Source organism: Bos indicus x Bos taurus, chromosome 12, assembly GCF_003369695.1.
Source record: "Bos indicus x Bos taurus breed Angus x Brahman F1 hybrid chromosome 12, Bos_hybrid_MaternalHap_v2.0, whole genome shotgun sequence".
NCBI lineage: Eukaryota > Metazoa > Chordata > Mammalia > Artiodactyla > Bovidae > Bos > Bos indicus x Bos taurus.
Window position 1 is genome coordinate 2,457,353 of NC_040087.1, and position 17,657 is coordinate 2,475,009.

The window sequence follows — 17,657 nt, forward strand, 5'->3', positions numbered from 1 at the left end:
ATTTACCATAGTCTTGAACATCTTATTGGTAGAAAGTAGTTTTCAGCTTCTTAGGTAAATATGGTTTTCCATTAGATAGACTTCTCCCATCAGTACTGCTTTCTCTTCTAACAGTCTTGTGTCTTTCACACCCTCCTCCTGGTGGGGGAGGGCAGGGCTGCTGCTCTCGCCCTGGCATGGGTGACGCGGCTCCGCAGGGCCGACCAGAGCCCACCACCGATGTGCGCCTCCTCTCCTCTGCCTTCCCTTCCTCCAGACTCCACCAGAGAGAGAGGTGGTTCCCTTGCAGTGTGATGTGTAGAAAAATGTAACAAAACCCTCATTGTCTGAACAGATCTTCCTTGACTTATGATGATGTTACACTCAGATAAACCCTCACAAGTTGAAACTAAGTTGAAAACTCATTGAATACATCTTCCTAACCAAAGATCACAGCTTACCCTAGCCTAACCATGTTTAGAACACTCATATTCACCTCTAGTTGGGCAAAATCATCTAACAGCCTAATTTATAAGAAGGTGTTGAATGTCTTATACTGTTTATTGATTACTGTCCTGAAAGTGAAAACCAGAGTAGTTGTATGGGTACAGATCGTAAGTATATTAATTCTTCACCCACATGGGATGACTGGGAGCTGCAGCTTGCTCTCCATCATCATGAGAGCATGTCCCAAACATTTCTAGCCCAGAGAAAGAGCAACATTCAAGGTCTAAAGTATGCTTTCTGTTGAAAGCATATCGCTTTCCTCACCATCATAAAGTTGAAAAATCCTAAGTGGAACATAAGCAAATTAATACCTAATGCAAATTATAAAATGTATTATTATATGGGATCCCCTCAAGAATCAGACAGGGTGATGGACAGGGAAGCCTGGCGTGCTGCAGTCCATGGGGTCACAAAGACTCAGACAGGACTGAGCGACTGAACAAGAACAACAACAAGAATCAGAACAGGGCTTCCCAGGTGGCCCAGTGGTAAAGAATCCACCTGCTAAGGCAGGAGACATCAGGGATGCACATTTGCTCCCTGGCTTGAGAAGATCTCCTGGGAGAGGAAATGACAACCCACTCCAGTATTCTTGCCTGGAAAATCCCATGGACAGAGCAGCCCGGCAGACGACAATCCATGGGGTCCCACAGAGTTGGACAGGACTGAGCGACTGAGCACGCTCCTATGCATGCAAGAATCAAGACAATGAAAAAAAGGAAAAACTGAGCAGAAGGAGGCAAGCTGAGGATTATCGGCCAGTCGTGGCCGATAGTCGTTATCGGCCGATAATGCTAAAAGAAGCATTGCATTTTTAAGTTTACACGTTTGCTTGTTATGAACCAAACTGCAATTTATTTTGAGTTTGTGCTGTTGTACCATCTTATTTTAGTTTTATACTTTCTGTCAACATAATGCATTTTATAATGATACTCTAGAACTTAGATTTTGTCTTCAGCCTACTTAATATTAAAGATTTTTTTAATGCTACTGAGGTTTTTGTCCATCATGTCCATCCAGTGTATTATTTTTGACGTGCGTATTGTGAAATACTCTTAAAGCTTTATTATTACAGTTGTCTAGGAAAAATCATATGTTTGGAGCTTTAAATGCTATAGGCTTTAGTTTGTCTCATAGAACAATTGTGTTTAGAATAGGAAGGGTAATTTAGTTTGCGTGTTTACATTGTTTTTTGGTAATATGTTGCTTTTAAAGCATTCTTCAATGACATCAACTCCTCAGTAGTGTATCATGGTATGTAAAAATGAGTGTGACATTTCTTAGTAAGCTTGTTATGAAATAAGGACCAACACCTCCAGGAGATATTCATAGATGATTAGTATTTAATTACAGAGATTACATAAATGTATGCAATTTCTCCATTTTTATTTGAAATCTTAATGTGGTAAATCATAGAGGACATCATATTGCAGAGAACCTGTATACATGATTTCTGTATCATGATTTCTGAATCTAAATATTTATAGTTGTGATTTTAACTTTTATTCAGAGCTTTTCTAACACCTCTAGTGTATAATTATCATAATGACTAGCCACTTGGAGAAAAGTCTGTGTCTTAGCTTTTAAAGTTTTAGATATTTAATCTATTATGTTTTCCCTTTTTAGTGTTTTAACCTCTTGAGAGGTTAAAGTTAAACCCAAAATTCATTCTTTGAACAAATATTTGAGTATCTGCCCTGTGTTATGTAAACCAAGGTGCAAAGATGCATAAAATATAGGTCTCTCTCCTCAGGAATCCCTGGGCAGTTAGGAGAGGAAGACACATGCTAAAAATAATGGGTGTCATCCTTGCAAAGACAGATATGATTGCTAGGCCTGACAGGTGGGAGGGGGCATCACCAGGACCAGATTGGCGTTTCGGCCTCTTACTCTAAAAGTATGAACAGGAGTGACTTGGGTGGAGTGGGCAAAGCAGATAGACAACACCGTTTCCGGCATCAGGTACGGAATAGATGAAGGGCATTGGGTGGAATCAAACTAGGAGTTGATTGGGGTATGAAGTGTGGCAGGTTAGGAAATAGGACTGCGCTGTCGGTGGAACTCTGATGTTGCTGTGTAAGGAGTTTCTTGTCTGGTTTTTAAGCAGAGGTAGAGTATCTTTCGGAGAGGGCAGTGGCACCCCACTCTAGTACTCTTGGCTGGAAAATCCCATGGACGGAGGAGCCTGGTAGGCTGCGGTCCATGGAGTCGCTAAGAGTCGGACACGACTGAGAGACTTCCCTCTCACTTTTCACTTTCATGCATTGGAGAAGGCAATGGCAACCCACTCCAGTGTTCTTGCCTGGAGAATCCCAGGGACAGGGGAGCCTGGTGGGCTGCCATCTATGGGGTCACACAGAGTTGGACATGACTGAAGCAACTTGGCAGCAACAGCAGCAGAGTATCTTGAAACTAATGTTTGTCTGAAAACTTCCATGTACAGTTTGGATATGGCTCTGAGAGAAACAGTAGGAGACCAGAGGTCAAAAAAGAGATTAGTGTTCCAGATCCCTTGAGTGGTTTTCCACTTAGCAAGCAAGTAGGTTTTATTTGTCAAGTACCATGTGAGGGATGTCACAATCCTTTGGATCTGAGAGTTCAAGGGAGGAAGGGTCAAGACTAGCAGGTCTCCAGCACAGAAGACAGCATTATGGTTTTACTGCCCACAGTCATATGGATATTGCAGATGGGCGGTTGGCTGGGAGCAGAAACACACAGTGTCTGAGGTGACTCAGGGATATCCCATCTGACTGAAAACAGTATAATGCAGAAGTTGAAAGTGCCTTAAAAATATCTAGTCAACTCTGTTTTATGATGACTATTTTGTTACTTCTAAATAATGAAAAGGAATAAAAAGATAAGATTAACTTATTGGTCAAGAAATGTGACATAATTGAAAGATAAAATTCATACACATCACATACAGAGATACCAATAAATTAACACTTTCAAGGAGTGCAGTTTAAAATTCTCTGTTCCCTTTGGGACTTCTAATAGCAAAAATTATCATCACTGACCTCAAAGAACTTGAGACACGTTCAAGTTAAGCTATGTGGTTAAACTGTGTCCAAAGATGTATGTGAGTACTGTCTTCATATATATAATTACTGAAGAGCACCAAGGACATTCTTAGATGCTCTTTAGTTTATACATCAGATGGCCCTGAGCATTCAGTTGTATTTTATTCACATAGAACTTGCATGCACCTTTCTTTCTTCTGACTGTGGTTTCGTCTTTATTTAAAAACCAGCAGTGAAAAGTTGATCAATTACAGTTAAATTACCTTAACTATAATGCACAAATAATGTAACCAAGTAGAACTGATGAAGCTTAGATAACGGCTTAATGGGGTTTCTATCTGTTAAGCGGAGAAGGCAATGGCACCCCACTCCAGTACTCTTGCCTGGAAACTCCCATGGACGGAGGAGCCTGGTAGGCTGCAGTCCATGGGGTTGTGAAGAGTCGTACACGACTGAACGATTTCACTTTCACTTTTTCACTTTCATGCATTGGAGAAGGAAATGGCAACCCACTCCAGTGTTCTTGCCTGGAGAATCCCAGGGACCGGGGAGCCTGATGGGCTGCCGTCTATGGGGTCACACAGAGTCGGACACGACTGAAGAGACTTCGCTTAGCTTATCTGTTAAGTAGCCACAGAACCATTTTGTGAGACAACTTTTTTCTCCTTATGATAACCAACCTTAGATGTTTGAATATGCCCTAGAGTTTCCTAACATCCCAAACATTTTACTCTTAAAATTAGCAACTTTTCTTTCTACAGCACTTTTCCTGGCAATGATGATGGTTGTGGTGATTTTGTTTCTTTGTTTGTTTCCTTTGATTTTAGTATTGCTTTAGTCTTTAAGGCATTCACTGAGTCTTACTGAGTTCTCCGAATAAGATTAACATCTCATAATCCATTTTATTTTTATTTTTTATTATTTTTTTAAAATTTTATTTTATTTTTAAACTTTACAATTCTTCATCCTATATTACAGCAGTTGATATTTATGAAATATCAGTGAGGTAAAATATGAGGCGACATTCTTCCTCTTTTGCTCATGTGGTGATAGAACATCATCCCTGACCCAGCTGGCTGCCCATGAGTTGGGAAGGGCTCCCAGGATCCCCTGGAAGCCTTTGCCTGAAGCCCTTCTCCCACCCCCTGAGGAGCTCGCGCTCTGTCTCCAGTCACGAGCCGCCGGCCCCCGCTGAGCACAGGCCTGGCCGCCAGGCAGCTCTGAGGACAGCTCGTGGATCAGAAGTGCGCCCCTCTCAGCCTGCCTGCAGGCACTCGGGTCCCGCCTGCTGACCAGACACACACTGCCGTGTCCATGGGACAGAGAAAAAACTATGCATTTGACTTATGTCCTGGTTCCTAATATCCTTGTTACATGATGTATGCCAACGAGATGACTCAGGGCAGGTGGGAGCAGGGCCAGCTTGGGGAACTTCAGGATGGGGCACTGGTTGACAGAAGTACCAACCAGGAGGTCAGAGGGACACACGTTTCAGCCCTCCCTCTCGCCTCCAGGTCAGGCAAGAGAGCCCACGATCAGGTTAATCGCAGCTGTGCTGTGAGGCTTTGCTGAGACGCTGAGATGAAGAGGCACAGAGGCCTTATGTTACAGTGAACACGTGGGTGCTCCGGGAGGCCATGCATGCGCTGCACCCAGAGAACGTGGGGCCTCGTGCAGCCCTCCTTCCGTGTTCTTGCCCTGTACATGTCTTCATTTGGCTATTCCTGAGTTCGATCCTTTACAATAAAAGCTGTAGTAGCAGGTACAGTACTTCTGCAAGTTCTGTGAGGCATCCCAGTAAATTATAGAAAATAAAAGGGGTGCGGGGAGTGCATGAGAACCCCTGAATTTATCATTGGTTAGAAGTACAGGTGATCCCCATAACTTGCCCTCTCAAATAAGGGCAGTCTTTATGGGACTGAGTCCTTAAACATGTGGGTTCTGGGCTAACTCCAGGCAATGAGTGTCAGTGAATTGGGAGACACCAGTAGGTACTGGAGAAGTGGATGGTGTTAGAATGATGTATTAGACATCAGATAAAAACAAATAATCCACTTATGTTCCTTCCCAGTGTTTGCCTTGTGCTTTTTGTTACATGGAAGTTCCTCAGACTTATTTGTCTTTTCTCTAGATATCTATCTGCCAGATTTGATGTTTGTCTGTGTGTAGTAAAATGTGATCAGTGATTTAATCATAATATTTTAAGTATGTGATTTTGTTCAATAATGTGTTAATACATTTAATTTAAATGTTAATTAAAAATACAGTTTATTTGTCTTCCAACCATCCATCTATCCACAGAATACTTAAGTATATTCCCCTGGGTTTAGCTTTATGTGGATTACTTGTGACTTTTACTAGGCAAGGATGTATACACAAAAACACTTTATCATTTAATAAACAGAGTTTACTTGTTCTCAGAGTAACAGTAAAGAAAGTTTGAAATTTGTTTCCCATGTACTCAAAGAACCCCTGATATCTTTTCATTCTTGATGTAGGTGACCTTGGACAAGAGAGCAGAGTTTCCCCATCTTTTCTTTGTACATTTTTCCCCTCTCAAAAGACCATCATTTTGAAAAGTGCTCAAATTGTGTTGAAATAGATTTAATTTTAAAAACATACTCTTTCTTTGCCATCTTTTTCTTTTTTTTTAATTTTATTTTATTTTTAAACTTTACAATATTGTATTAGTTTTGCCAAATATCGAAATGAATCCGCCACAGGTATACCTGTGTTCCCCATCCTGAACCCTCCTCCCTCCTCCCTCCCCATACCCTCCCTCTGGGTTGTCCCAGTGCACCAGCCCCAAGCATCCAGTATCCTGCATCAAACCTGGACTGGCGACTCGTTTCATACATGATATTATACATGTTTCAGTGCCGTTATCCCAAATCCCCCCACCCTCTCCCTCTCCCACAGAAGTCCATAAGACTGATCTATGCCGTCTTTTTCTTAATTGACTGATTATTTTGTATTGTTTATGCAGGTCAAGGACTTTGATTTTCAACAAAAGATATTTCTTAAATGTGGTTTGTGTATGTGAGCTTTACCAAAATTTTCCTGTTTTTAAAAATCTTTTGTTTTCTTCATTTCTGGATGTAAAATTTTAAACGTTTTTAAAACTTTACCTGAAATTCACCTTTCCTTTATTTTTGTGGATTTTTCATTGTTATTGTAAGGTTTTTCATGTGTTTTGTTTCTAGAATATTTTACTTTTTTATATTATGATTTTGTCCTTTTAAGGCATATAATATTCTCTCTTTTAGTTTCTGTAGAAACCCTGGAAAAGAACTTGAAGCAGATGGGAAGACAACTTCAACAGCTTGAGAAAGATTTGAAAATCTTTCCCCCTCCTGAAGACTTGCATGATAAGTTTGTGACAAAGATGTCCATATCCTTTGATATCTAAATAACTTTAAATGACTAGTCAATTAGGAATACAATTTACTTAACCTTTTAAGTGTACTTGCATAACCAGAAATCACTGTATAATGCCCAATTACAGAAAATTTATCCTTTACCTTCTTGCAAGGAAATTTATCAAGGGTTTTGCCTGTAGTGAATAATACAGAGATTTATTCTGTTAATTTTATTCCTTTTTTTCCTTTTTATTAATCTAATACATTCTCTCCTCATTTTTCTTCCATATGCCCTATTTCCTTCTGATGTTCATGGTAAATTGAAAGGATAGAAAGATTCAATTTGAGGAAGTTTGAATTTAATATCATGCTGTGATATAGATACTTTTGAAATGGACCAATACTTTTGAAGCAGAAGAAGACTTTATAAACTGGTGTGCCTGTCAGCTTAATTTCAGCAATGAATTTTTACATATCAAAAATTAACGCATATTCGAGAAACTTTAAAATTTCCTTTAGAAATACTACACTGTTCCAAAAAGCAAAACTGAACTTACACAGTCTTACTGGTATAGGTATTTTCCTGACCCAAGTTAAATGGACCAATACATGTGTGTATGTATGTCTGTAGATATGCATATATACATAAAAACTAATAACATTAGGAGTGTCCTGCTTAATTTAAGGTTCTTTGAATTTCATTATCTTTGGTTGCACTAACTTTGTCAGTGGGAAGTGAAAGTCGCTCAGTCATGTCCGACTCTTTGCTACCCCATGGACTATACACTGGAGTGGGCAGCCTTTCCCTTCTCCAGGGGTTCTTTCAAACCCAGGAATCAAACCCAGGTCTCCCGCATTGTAGGCGGATTCTTTACCACTTGAGCCACAAGGGAAGCCCAAGAATACTGGAGTGGGTAGCCTATCCCTTCTCCAGGGCATCTTCCCGACCCAGGAATCAAACCTGGGTCTCCTGCATTGCAGACAGATTCTTTACCAACTGAGCTATCAGGGAAGCCCCACTTTGTCAGTGAACTCATCTGTAATGAGTAATTGAAGTAATAAACTTTTTTTTTTATTTCCAGAAACTAATGTTGAGTTGCTTTCCAAACCATTCTGTGAAATTAGAGACATATCTTTTGCCTTATAATAAAATATTACAACTGTACATTTTTAAAATCCCATATGGGCTTCAGAATTCCATGTGAAAGGATAACCCACTTCTAAACAAGCACTTATAAGTAGATACTCCTAATATTTTATTTTAAACTGAGATACTTAAAATAACTACTTTTCCTCTTTTCATTTCTTCTTCCCTGAGATTTGGCAAATCACAAAATTATTATTTGGCTTGTCATAGACTTTATTGTCCTGTATACTTTCAGCTTAATTGTGAATTAGTTCAATTTTAGCTTTCTGCACCATCTCTTTTGGGAAATATCATAAAAATTCACTCGAGCAATAATCAATTCAGGCTAATGTGTTTGTTTCCTTTCATATGTTTCCTATCCACACAGTTTCTTCTTTTATTAGGCAGGATATCTTTATCACTACATTTGAGAAGGTTATGTTTTGAAAACTGAAGATGAAATCTGTGTTTATCCAAGGTGTTTGCCACACCTTCTCCTTTGGCAAAGTATGGTTAAGCCTAATTTATTATTGTAGAATTACATGTTGCATCATTCTTAACTCCCCCCACCCACCATTTTATGATGTTACAATATTCATATGTGACAATATTGTAATCATTAAGAACTGTTCATTGAGGCACTTTTTATTGTTCCCTATAGATAGAAAGCATTTTTGAAAAGGTTTTGCTTGCATACAATTTCCAGTAATACGTTGTGCATGTACTAATTATGAATCTCAGTTATCTGGAATATAGGACCTGAAATAAATTCTTGAGATTAGAATAAGGTTAGTAGAATCCTGCTCAGCAGACAATTCAGGACCTATCCATATTTGTGTTCATATGACACAGAAGCTGAATGATGTTGGCTTATTGAAAGGTATGCAGCTCATAAAAAGCAGCCAGCAGGAAATCAGAAACAGGAAGGATGAAGCTTTGTTGGAAACAATTTTTCATTCTGAGTACAATTATACTCCATGGACAAGAAAGCTCCTACATCCTGTCGCTAAATATCACAACCTAGATGCCTCTAATGAACTGATTAGCATTCATGTATCTCTTGGAAGTCAGATATATGAACAGTTGGTGCACTTTGCTATTGACAAAGCTTGTAATCATAAATATTCTTTGCTGAGATTAGATTGCACTCGTTTGCTTTTCATTTTAAACATACTAGTTTCTAAGTAATTAAATTCATTCATTGCAAAGCTTTGTTTACTTTAATTAGGACTGACAACAAGTCAGATTTTGAATATTAAATACATTTATACAGATTTTATTAAAATGGAAAATTGTGAGCTTCTTACATCTTAGAAAATGGAAGAATTTGGGGACTAAATGCACAATAAATAAACCTGTGTTTAACTAAAGTTGGGGTTATTAACTCTGGCAGTTTGTTTATGTTTTAGGTATTAGTGCTTATTAGTTGAAAGACATATCAAACGTTTGGTTCATCAGTTAATTCTGAAAGAATATGTGTGTTATCAAAGTTATTAATGGTTCATTTATGCAAATAGATATCTAGATTGAACAATCATGATTTACTGAACTATTAAATAATTTGTTAATTGTTTTATATTATAGTGATACAATTTTATTGTAATTTCATGAAATTTCATGAGTAGCACTCAATTATAGTATATTGTATTTTTATTCTAGCAGTACTTGTTTTCTTTACATGCACATCTTAATATTAAAAAACACAAAATTATATTCTTTAAAAGGCATACACAGTTATTTCATTATCACATTAACTTTTTAGTAATAATTACCCTACTTTTCAGTTGCTAATAAGTCTGGTGAGAAGTGTAATTAGAGTAATTTCACTGTAAGTATTTGCTGAAATATTTGTTATGTGATTTGTGGTAGGGTCACCAATATTGTTAGGTGTACATACTTTTAAAATTCTTTGTCCATGAGAAACTGGGAAAATGCCAGGATTAGTGTCATGCGATGCTTATTCCTTTCTTTTGACCTTTACATTCTGGAATATATCTTAAGGAAAAATAACAAATAGATCCTAGCACATCACCCTCAGAATTCTCCTTACACAGGCCTTTGCATTTCTCTTTTCTCCATGTCCCACTGTCTCCCAAGTCTCGTAGAAAAAATCATTTTACTTGATATTTTTGTATTTGCCATAGAACTTACATGACAAGTTATTTGTCACTTTTCAATTTTTTAGTCCTCAAATTTCTTCTTTGTGATCACAGTTTATTTTCACATTTTCCTTTTTGCTGTCCCGCTGTATAACAATATTTTGGACACTCCAGAAATTACTAGGTAGATGCTAAAACTGTCCCAATAAATTCCTTGAGAGGAAAACTTGCATATTACTTGTATCTATATTTCACACTGCATAAAGCACAGAATTTTTCTGGTAAAGCAACTTAGTACATTTTAATTTAATGTAAGTGTGATTAGGAAGTAAAATGGAAGAGTGGAATGAGTGAAATGTAAACTTGCATAATACATGGTCCATTTGCAAGAGTGGGAAGTTAGGTAATTGAGTGACTTGTAAGAGCAGATTTTTTCTCTTAAATTAGTCTTTCCTCCTTTTTTTCCCCTTGCTTTCCCTCACTTGTTTTCCATTTAACACATTGTCAACAAACTTTAAAGACTTGGGTTAAAATATGCTGCTCTTCATCCTCTGTACAGCCTCAGGTCTACAGTGATCTCTTCCTTCGCAGAGGTCTTGGCACATTCACCATGTTGGGCTTGACAGGCATGCATCGGTCACTGTCACTTTCTCAGCCAGGAGTTCCCTCACTACTCTGCATAAGTTAGGCTCTGTCGCCCTGTACAATATCACGAACAAACGTTTGTTTTTATCACCCTTATTCCTGTCTGAATATCTCATTCATCTATTTACTGTCTGTCACCACTCTCTAGAATGCATGTTTCATGGAAATGGGGACTTTGCTACCTTGTTAGCCAGGGTTTTCCATTGTGTCTAAAAGAGATGTTCTCAGTGGGGCTCCGTGAATACTTGTAGATTAGCTGACTGCCTGGCCGTCTGGGTCCCAGGTCATTGAGAAGATCTTTTAAAGGTGTTAGATGTGTAGCACCGGTTGAAGCTGATCCTTGTAACGTGATTAATGGAAGTAAAAGGTGTCTTAGGTGGGGAGGTGCAATGATATGCCAATAAAAGTAGAATCTATTTGTGCTGTATTGCTTGCGAATGAACAGAATTTGTTTAAATCCCAAATCTCAGTCTGACTACTCAGTTGGCCAAAACTAAACACATGTTGTCCAGCGTGTGTGAACACAGATCTGGTTCTCTTGTACCTTTCAAATGGGGAAATTCCACTGGGTCAAGTAGAAGTTCATCAGAATATTGCCTTAGTCTTGATAAAGGAAAAGAAAATAGATTTCACAAAAGTGTCATGTAATTGGATATATATCAATGTTTCTGTAATGAATTTTATCAAACTTTTGTTGAATAGCCTGCCTTTCTGTAAAGCTTTTTATAAATATAGGACTTGTGCTGGGGAAAAAATAAAGCCTTGTTACTACTACAATTATGGGCATTAATTTCTAACTGAAGTTCAACAATTGGCATGAGAACACCTGTGTTTGCTTTTTCTTTCAAATGATGATGATTTTTTTTTTTTTAATCTGAAGGTTCTGCTATCTCTTAATGAGATAGTACCCATCACTAGCCTCATTAAAGTGGCCCTTTATTCCATTCTATCAGATAGTCATTTATACTTCTGAGAATTTATTTGGCTATTTCCAACATCATTGCAATTCAATCACAATCTTAGCATTTTTTGTCAGTAATTCCACTATTTAAAGTTGTACTTCATTTCCTTTGGGAGCAAATTGTTATACAGATAACAATGATGCTGCTGCCGCCGCTGCTGCTAAGTCACTTCAGTCGTGTCGGACTCTGTGTGACCCCATAGACAGCAGCCCACCAGGCTCCCCTGTCCCTGGGATTGTCCAGGCAAGAACACTGGAGTGGGTTGCCATTTCCTTCTCCAATGCATTAAAGTAAAAAGTGAAAGTGAAATCGCTCAGTCATGTCTGACTCTTAGCAACCCCAAGGACTGCAGCCCACCAGGCTCCTCCGTCAGATAACAATGATAAGAATATTTAAAACTCTAGCTGTTTGAAAAAGACCATGTAATTTCCATGGTTTTGGCTCTTGATCCTCTTTCACATCATATCATTTAATGGAATTTTGCTATTTTTATTAAGTATGTCCAGGCATATTTCTGACATTTTATTAACTCTTGATTCTTACCTGAAAATCTAAGAAGTGTTATTGAATAATAGGGCTTTATTTTAACTTATTTACCAAGCCTATTCCTGTGAAAGAAGGCTGAGTGCCGAAGAATTGATGCTTTTGAACTGTGGTGTTGGAGAAGACTCTTGAGAGTCCCTTGGACTGCAAGGAGATCCAACCAGTCCATTCTGGAGATCAGCCCTGGGATTTCTTTGGAAGGAATGATGCTAAAGCTGAAACTCCAGTACTTTGGCCACCTCATGCGAAGAGTTGACTTATTGGAAAAGAGTCTGATACTGGGAGGGATTGGGGGCAGGAGGAGAAGGGGACGACAGAGGATGAGATGGCTGGATGGCATCACTGACTCGATGGACGTGAGTCTCAGTGAACTCCGGGAGTTGGTGATGGACAGGGAGGCCTGGCGTGTTGCAGTTCATGAGGTCGCAAAGAGTCGGACACGACGGAGTGACTGATCTGATCTGATCTGATTCCTGTGAATGGGCATATTCCTAGGTATTAGAAAAAAATTATTAGTATTTGTGGAGTGATTCATGTTGGTGTATGGCAGAAACAAACTCAATATTATAAAACAGTTATCCTACAATTACAAATAAATAAACAAAAACCTGAAAGCCTTATAAGTCATGTTGAGGCAAAATATGAGTACCTGTAGAACATACAATTAGGAATACCCACCATGTAGTACAACCTGTTGTCCAGGGCAACTACTTTTTAGGAACTCTGTTAGCTCATAACATTACATCCAAATTGTATGTGTTTGTGTATGAATGTATATATGTACGATTTTATGAAGAGAGTTCCATGATTTATATTAGGCTTTTAAAAAATTTATTTTGTAATTGGAGGAAAATTGCTTTACAATGTTGCATTGATGTCTTCCATACAGCTTTGAATTAGTCATATATATATATCTATGTATCCTCTCACATCAGACTTTTGAGACTTCTTATTTTTCCTACCACAATTTAAGAGTGATGACAGTAGAGTGAAATTAGTCATCGCCACCAATACAGTTGCAAATGATTTGACTTAATACAACATCTAGAGAAAGGGCAGACAGTCACAGGTGATTAGCCCCCCAAATGTGGCAGGTTGCTTAGTCGTGTCTGAGTCTTTGTGACCCCATGGACTGTAGCCCGCCAGGCTCCTCCGTCCATAGGATTTTCCAGGCAAGAATACTGGAACGGGTTGCCATGTCCTTCTTGAGGGGATCTTCCTAACACAGGGATTGAACTGGGTCTCCCACATTGCAGGCAGACGCTTTACCATCTGAGCCACCAGGGAAGCAAGAACAAAGCACGTCTAAGGGATTGAACTAGAAGGACAAAGAACTTCATTGCACAGAGTACAGTGGACTGCAAGTGCTGTGTACTCAGTGGAACAAGTAATCACTCTTAGCCGCAGAGATTAGACAAGGGGGCTTCATGGAAGAGGAAGAATTGAACTAAGCTTAGAATGATAGGTTTGGACAAGTAAAGGCAGAAAACGATTCCTCTTTTAAATGAGAGTTAAGGCAGCTCAGATGGTAAAGCATCTGCCCACAATGTGGGAGACCCGGGTTCAGTTCCTGGGTCAGGGAAGATCTCCTGGAGAAGGAAATGGCAACTCGCTCCAGTGTTCTTGCCTGGAAAATCCCATGGATGGAAGAGCCTGATAGGCTACTGTCCATGGGGTCACAAAGAGTCGGACATGACTGAGTGACTTCACTAAGGCTATATAAATGATCTGTGTGGATGTAGTCTGTATTTGGGACATAAATTTTAGTTCATAGATTGAATAAATGAACCAACATTGATTTCTGAACTTGGTAGGTAAATAAAGGGATGCTTACTGTACATTACAAATGAATCAGCAAAAGTTCCATGTAATGATAATTTCTGAATGCATTTGAAATGTGATTTCTATTTACATAAATTCACTTCACCTATAGCATTTCACAAATATGGTTGTTTCACAAGACAGTATATGGAGATACATGTATGTATTATTAGAATTGCTTACGATTTTTTGATTTTAGGTACAGAATCTTGTTCATTCAAGGATTAAAAATGATACTAGATATAAATGCATTGCCCGCTAGTACTATTTTGATCTAGATTTTTAGAAAGTATAAAGAGACATTTGAATATTATTGAAACTACTGAACTATGATTTTAAATCATATTATGGGATCTGATAAGATAGGCAAATTAGAAGAAAAATATCCTTGAACCCAATCGTAAAAGCAAAATGTTAAATATTTAACTTTTCTGATTGTTTTACCACTGTTAATTAGGAATCACAGTGAAGATTTCATCACTGTACAGTATGGATTGAATTGTAAGAATGGTTAACTCTAATAGTTTTGGCATTTTGGAGATGTGTAATAATGGCTAACAATTAAAACATATTACTTAAGGATTTCTTTTTCCCTAAAACATTTCTTTGTAAATTTCAGAGTACCTTAACTATAATATACAGCTTTGTTATCAGTGCAAAAGAACAATATGAGAAACTTTCAAAATTACATGAAAACATGGACAAGTTATACCAGAATATAATGGCGTACTATGCCATCGACGTGAAGAAGGTGTCCGTAGAAGACTTCTTGACTGATTTGAATAACTTCAGAAACATGTTTATGGTATGTTAAAAATCTTAATTTGTTTTTAAAAAGTATTTATATCTATATTACTTCATTTACTGTTTAGTAATTCATTCTACTCCTGTTGTCTGTAGTAAAACTTACGTTTTCAGATGTTGAAATTTAGCTGTAAAAATTTTAGATTTTTAAATCTATTGAAAAATGTGTGTTTTGTTCTCTTTTGGGCCTTCCCAACGTTAAGTTGTAATCAGAAATTTTGATTGAAAAAGTGACAAATTCTGAAGTTTTTCATAAAGACTCCCCTCCTGGCTGATTACAAAGCACTTTTATAATAAGTTTTTGGCTCTGAATTTGTTTCTTTATGCTTAAGATAAATTTTTATTTTTGTGGTATAATTTCACCAAATTCTGTACGGTTTTTATGAAGCTTTTTTTTCCCTTTTCTTTTCTTAATGCATTGTACAATAAGCTACCTGCGATTTGCCTTTGAATGGATTTTAAGTTCCTAGGGTTTCCTTTAGATGCTTTAATAGGGAGGTCAGGTCTCTGATGTGGAATCCTTTCATTTAAGCATTAAAAAGATCTTTTGAAAAGTATTAGCTGATTAAATGGGGGAAAAAACCCACACACATATTAAAGTGAGCAAGCATTGTTGTCTCCCTAGGGAAACTGGTGATACATTTTCATTTCTACGATGAAAAATTACATTGTTCGTAATAGATGGGTGAGTCACTGTTGTGTTTCAGCAAATGTTTTTGGGGATTAAAAACTTTTGAGGTATAAAGAAAAAAAAAGATTGAATTTAAAGAAGGTTGAATTTATTTTTAATTTCAGGAAAGCTTTATTGCTGAATTTATTGGACTTAGTTATAATCACCTGATTATGACTAGATAGCCTTTCAATAAAAAGTCAATATTTTAAATGAAAATTGGTTCACAAGTCTAGTTTACTTCCTCCATAAATTCACAGTGTTTTTCAAAATTATTTTTTCACTAGCAGAAAAAACTTTGACTATTAGATATACTTATGTGCCCATATGTGTGATGTACTGCATAATATGCTACTTTAATTTTTATGTTTTATGAGTCAACATGGTTTAGTAGAAATAGCAAAGGCTTTACAGTTTGAGAGAACAGGGTTTGGATTCCACACTAGTTATATGACTATAAATACTTGTAACATTTTTGAGCCTCAGTTTCCATATTTGTAAAAGGAAATGTTAATTCTTCTCTGAGGGTAGTATTTAAATACTAAATGAGATAAGTATTAAGTATCACAGCTCTTGGTACATGGTAGTTGCTTAATTATTATGCCATGACGGGTTAACTCAGTAAACTTGAGGTACTCAAACCCTGCACATTTCAAAGAAATTGCTGGTCCTTGGCTGGCTCTGGGGAGAACAACTGTAAACTCTTGGAATATCCTGCCCAATAAAGTAGTTTTTGTATACCCGGGACCTTGGGCCAAGCTAGATAGTTATGCAAAAAAATGTGGTTTATTATGAACACTTGTTTTTGTTCACCTGGGGCCTGGGACCATACTGTGTCGCCTCATCCTTTGTGTGGTGTTGAAGACTGAGGGGCCAAGGTCATTCATGGTGGTGGTGGTCTACATTCTGGTCTGCATGACTGACCTCCTCAATAACTCTTGGTATCAAGGCTTGGTTGAACTTCCCTTCTTGGCAGTACATCATATCACATGTGTTGTGACGTGTCCTTGCTGGAATAATGAAATTCTACTGGGAGAAGACAACTGTGATTTTACTCTGTATCTTTTCCTTGTAAGAAGCTGTAACAGCGAGTATAACAAAGTTTCTGAGTTCTGTGGCTCCTTCCAACAAATTATCAAACCTAAGGGTGGTCTTGAGGATCCATGACATAAAATTACAAAATAATAATACCCATCAGATACTGAGTATTTTCTATGAACAAGATAGTTTTCCAAATGCCTTACACGTATCAGCCAGTCTTCCTGATAACTCTGCATCCTTTTGCTGTTTCTGTTCCCCACTTGAGCAAATGAAGAAAGAGACCAAGTCCATATTGTATGGTTTTGAATCACATCTAATTCCACATCTGCCTTAGATCTGGTAGGATTTCTGTGGGTAACTTAGCATCCTTAGTAGGCGGTGGGCAGAGGGAAAAGTGTTTGAGTGGAGAAAGGTTCAAGGTGGAGGGTGATAAGGTGAGAGCTATAGTTTGTTTCAGAGTTCACATGGCTCCTGGAAGTACCTGCTACCACACACTTCCTACATACACAGACATGCACACACTCGCTCATATTCATGTTGTACTAAATTAAAATCATTAGAGCTAAGTATAAAATACTGTATTTGAATAAATAATTTGGAGAGGGAATTTTCTTTAGAATAAAATTAAGCATAAAGAAGACTATAAGGGAAGTACAATTTTGCAGACAGATTTTTTCTTCCTTTTTTTATGGTTATAGTCCTTGAATTTTAGAGATTGTGTCCTTTTTTTTTTTTTTTTTTAATTGGGAGAAAAGTGCTGTACAGTAGACGTTTAGAAAGACCACAGTGTCAAGACTAATAGAAATTACTGAGAAATAAATGTCTGTTTGTCATTGTCTTCTGATCTCTTAGGTTGCTGTTTAATTCCATACTATTCAACTTCAGAAACTATGCTAATTTCAGTGAGTTAGTATGAAAATATTAGGGATAGATGTGGAACTTTCATATGTTGAAGGTTGTTCTGGAAAGTCACATTAATACAATAGACATCTAGGCTGCTTCCATTTCCTAGCTGTTGTAAAAAGTGCTGCAGTGAACATTGGAGTATTGAAGTACATGTGTCTCCTTCAGGTGTGGTTTT

At 37.7% G+C, this 17,657-nt stretch overlaps 1 protein-coding gene across 1 annotated transcript in view; it reads left to right on the forward strand.

The window, feature by feature from the left end:
• DIAPH3 (diaphanous related formin 3) overlaps positions 1-17,657 on the forward strand; it is a 563,088-nt gene that overhangs the window by 340,842 nt on the left and 204,589 nt on the right. Inside the window, exons 23-24 of the mRNA XM_027557103.1 lie at positions 6,773-6,897; positions 14,702-14,866. Of these exons, the coding sequence (XP_027412904.1) occupies positions 6,773-6,897; positions 14,702-14,866 (290 nt within the window). The remainder of the gene's footprint in view (positions 1-6,772; positions 6,898-14,701; positions 14,867-17,657) is intronic.